The sequence below is a fragment of the Condylostylus longicornis genome, unplaced genomic scaffold, assembly GCF_029603195.1.
Source record: "Condylostylus longicornis isolate FDR11 unplaced genomic scaffold, ASM2960319v2 ptg000010l, whole genome shotgun sequence".
Lineage (NCBI taxonomy): Eukaryota > Metazoa > Arthropoda > Insecta > Diptera > Dolichopodidae > Condylostylus > Condylostylus longicornis.
Window position 1 is genome coordinate 11,741,660 of NW_026577979.1, and position 4,582 is coordinate 11,746,241.

A 4,582-nucleotide genomic window follows, 5' to 3' on the forward strand; every position below is an offset into this window, starting at 1 on the left:
AGCATAGTATAGTACTTACATACATATATAATATTATTTTATTGTACTTGAGTACATTTTTGGATTTTAGAAAAATTGGTTTATAGGTACTTACATAATATTGTTTTAATATGCTATTAGCTTTACATCAAAATTTACGATACAATATTATGCAATTTCATAAAATCCCTTAATTGCATTAAATGAATTGTGTATGTGTTTTCATTACCTTTTGAATTTTGGGAAATCGATTAGCATTTTGTTGGAAGTAAATTCATTTGAATTTTTAAATTTATTTAATAGAATTTTAAAAATTATTTTATAGAATACGAGTAAGCACAAACGTTAACGATAATAGTAAGTAATTATGTAAATAAAACAGAAATTCTATTACGAATTTCTACGGTAATTTGAAATTAACTGTTATATATTTTATATATATAACTTAAATTAACTTTATAATTCAATGAAATTCTGTTGAAAATAAAAAATAACCATCTCTTTGTCACATGAGATACATTATGCAGTTAGGAATTCAATTATTTTGTCTATAATATAACGAATTGGGAAAAGATTCGATTATTAAAAATTTTGCTGTGTTAATGTGGCATGCTGAACCAGTCATAAAAATTGTATTACTTGCAATATAGACAATGATTTGTAGTTAGAATTTCTCTTTGAAAAGTAGTCTCAAATATTAATTTTTATATAGTCGCAATCGATATTTCAAAGTAAATTCGTTTTATGTTTAATAAAAACAATTCTACAGCAACAAATATACTGTTATGACAATTTACTAAGTTATTGAAGCTATAGTTTAATCATTCAACTATGTTCAAAAATTTAACGAATTTATAAATTGAATCTCTTACTTATGATTTAAATTTTATAATTTTTTTTTCTATATTATGCCAAAATTATTACTCTTAAAAGGTGCTTTATTGCAATATCACGCTTACTTAAATGTCATTGACAAAATGAAAAAAAAAACGTACGAAGATCTAAAGTCGTTACTGATTCAAACCATCTAAAAATTCTATACAAACTAGCACAAAAATTCCATAAAACGGGGAATGATAAATTTTATAATATGTTTATTATATAAAATTTACTTAAATTCGACGTTCTATTGGTAATTGAATCACATGCAAGAGTAGTTCCTATATAATGAATAATTAGTACAAAATTAATAATTATTCATATTATATACATTTACATCCGTTATTATTATTACTAACATGACGCTTGACCGCTTAAATGGCAGATATACCGAGAAGGGTTTTTCGCCGAGTCTATGGAGAAATACTTTGACCCGATACTCGTTCAAAAAACTTGGCGAGTCCGGGTCTTACAATTACAAATTTGAAAGTGCATGTATGATATATGTTTTTTAACAAAATCATAAAGTAATTTTTGTTAAATTTTAATACTTAAAGCAATCTCTAAAAATACTGAGAAGTGCTACTATTTTCATAGATAGAAGAAACGGTAACAAGTTTTAGTTAATGCATAAACGATCGGCCGAAATATAAGACCGCAATCGTAGCACTAGTGATATTGTTTGTATTTCTATATTCTTTTAAATTAAACTTTTAGAAACTCCTGTTTAAAATGGTTGTAGTTTAATTTTGTTTCATTTTTGATCTAAATTTAATATTTAAACGATACATTTGTTTATTGAATAATATTATATTCTCTTTATAATTATTAGTAAGAATTTGTTTTGTTAATTAATTTCTAATAAAGCAATGGAAGTATATTAATATATTTTTTATGCATTTAATTTTTTATAAAATTTAAAAAAAAAATTAATCAAATAGTCTATCTAGAAAACCGAAGTCTATGAAGAAAACCGAGTCTTCCCAAACCGTAATAACGAGCAGTACCGCCATTTAATTAGTAAATGCAAAACTTAAATTTTTGTAATCCTAAAATCATATTAAAAATAAATCCCACTTTTGATACTTTTCCAGAAAAAATTTTAAACTTATTAGTCAATTTGTCCCTTGTTCGACGCCCGTCCGTCTGCATGTTCGTCTGCATGTGAATACAAAATTTTTATAGCCTTTAAAATGTAAAGTTGAAATTTGTTTATACAAGTAGGTCTTTACTAGGCACTTATTGTTCTGGAATAAAATTTTTACTTATCTGCCTCCTGTAGAAGTTATACTCCATCAAAGTCCGAAAGAAAAATACCATATTAAACTACTTATAGTATTGCAGCCACAAACATTTTTCAAAATCCGCAATTGCAACAAGGTAGCATGCTTCTTCTACTTTAAAATTTTTTATTAATTGCATTTACTTTCATTCTAAACGTACGAACTGATTTTATAAATTTAAGTATATCAATGAAAGTAATTCAAATAATGTCACTTAAAAGCAGTATATAGGCTCGTTCAGAAAAAAAGGTTCTTAACAAACCATTGGTTTGATCATCCAACTTTCTTTTTTGTTAATTTTTCTTAAAAATTGTTTCGTAACGTAATATCATAATGTGTTAATTCGTGATTGTATTGATCTCATAAATTGCCTTTATTGTTTTAAACTACAAATAAAATTTAAAATCAAAAAAATGTTTAAATATTTTCATTAATAAAATTTTACAAGCACACGTATAAAATATCACCTGAGAATTTTCATAATGATTTTTTAACAATTTTACATTGTAATGTGTAAAATGGTGGAGATGAAAAAAATAATTAATCAAAATTTTTATTAAAAAATTATTAGCTTCATTATTATACCCTTAGGTTATGATGATTTGTTAAAATCAATTAAAACTACACACAAAGGTTTACAACTTAATTGTAGTTTTAACAAAGTATCAAATTATGCAAATGAAATAGAAATTCATAGCAGTTATTCATATGATTGCGTGATTATAGAAAGGAATATACGAAAAATAAAAGGAAGAAATCATAATTTTCAATTGCACCCGAGAATATTTTCATTTAAAATTTTTATTTTTTTGTTTCTACAGTTTTTAAAAAGTATAAATTTAAAAGGAAAACCTCTTTCGATGGGATTCCACCTTGCCGTGGTGAAGGAGCTTAAGTAGGGTCAATGATCTTGAGAGCGATGTCGGCGGGTACTACAATTCTGTGGTATCTGGAAGGTGCAACCATGCCGATAAGGTCGAAAGTGAGACCAGAAAAACCAAGAGAATCTCACGGGCTTGAAGTAACGGCGCAAGCCAATCTTCAGCAAGTCCCACGGGCATGAAGTAACAGCGTAAGCTAATCTTCAACAAGTCCCACCCCCCCCCCCCCCCAATCCAATGGTGTTATACGACCCGTGCCTAGTGGACTAGTTGGTAGCCGGGGGGTATACTGGCTACCGCGAACGGAGTCTCTCTGATACCGGGTCGCCTCAGAGAGTAACGATGACCTTATCCTGGTAAGTCGGCTCTGGCAGGATGGACTGTTTTTCCGGACACACTCGTGGGATCAAAATGGAAGATTCGACTAAAAAAATTTTAAAAAAACAAGAGCCAATTGGCACCTCGTCAGAAGACGAGATACTAGCTTCCAGTCAGGAAGCAGGTGTATCGATTGGTGGTGATGAAACCAGTAAGGTAGCAAAACCACCAAAACAATCTACACAAAAAGCTAAAGGAACCAGCCATAGTTCCAAAAGCAGAAAATCAAAAGGACCCGCCTTCGTACTCAAGAAGAGATATTCGAAGGCCATCTTCATTTTAGGCAAGATTGCCCAAAATGAAGCAGAAGGTAAAACTTCTGAAAAAGACGCGGAGGACAAAGTCAAATACCAAAAGGTAATTGACGAGTACAATGCGTATAAGAGCACGAAGCCTCAGGAGACCACAAAAAGAGTAAGGTCTCAAGATGAAGAAAGAAATGCTCAAGAGAGCAAAAGGTCGAAGGTCGTCAAGCCAGGGACAACCAGACCTTCAACATCAAGTGGTAATCATGCACAGGGGAGAACAATGAGCGAGGTGGTCCGTGATCATCTCCAGTTTGGGGTGGTGGACAGAAAGTCTACCAACCTGAAGTTGTCCTCCGAATTATGGTGCAAGGTCGAAGCAAAATTATCGGAGATGGTAGTTGAACATCTCCTAACGACCGATGGCAACGAAGTCCTGAGCTTCGATTCATCTGAGGTAGTCAGGGGCTACAGGGTGATCAAATGCGAGGACCGGCTTTCCGGGGATTTTCTTAGTTCGTGTGTTGCTAAGATTAGCGATACATGGGATGGGTCCAAGATTGAGCTCATCCCAGCTAAGGAAATTCCTAGGAGACCCCGGGCTCGTATTTGGATCCCTAAGATGAATATTGCGGGGGACAGGTTGCTAAAGGTCCTAAAGATTGCCAATCCTGAGGTGCCGATGGATGATTGGCAAATTATCAAGAAGGAGGAACCTCAGAAAAACAGTGAGTCCTTCCTACTTCTCATTAATGAGGAGAGTCTACAGCCGTTGGACAGGAGGGACAACAGACTGCGGTTTGGCATACGGCATGCCAAGCTCAAAATATTTCGAAATGCGGACCCAGAAGGGGACGCCATAGAAGAAGCGAGCCAGCTCCTTGAACAGATGGAGGTGGCTGATAAGAGCAAGAGCGATGAGGGTAATCCAGGTTAA

At 32.6% G+C, this 4,582-nt stretch overlaps 1 protein-coding gene across 1 annotated transcript; it reads left to right on the forward strand.

Moving 5' to 3' along the window:
* Positions 1 to 3,433: 3,433 nt before the first annotated feature.
* LOC129618904 (uncharacterized) lies at positions 3,434 to 4,582 on the forward strand. Its single transcript, XM_055533932.1, has one exon. The coding sequence runs from the start codon at positions 3,434 to 3,436 to the stop codon at positions 4,580 to 4,582; it is 1,149 nt and encodes a 382-aa protein (XP_055389907.1).

Coding starts and splice junctions, on each gene's coding strand:
- LOC129618904 (XM_055533932.1), top strand. CDS start 3,434: ATGGAAGATTCGACTAAAAAAATTTTAAAAAAACAAGAGCCAATTGGC.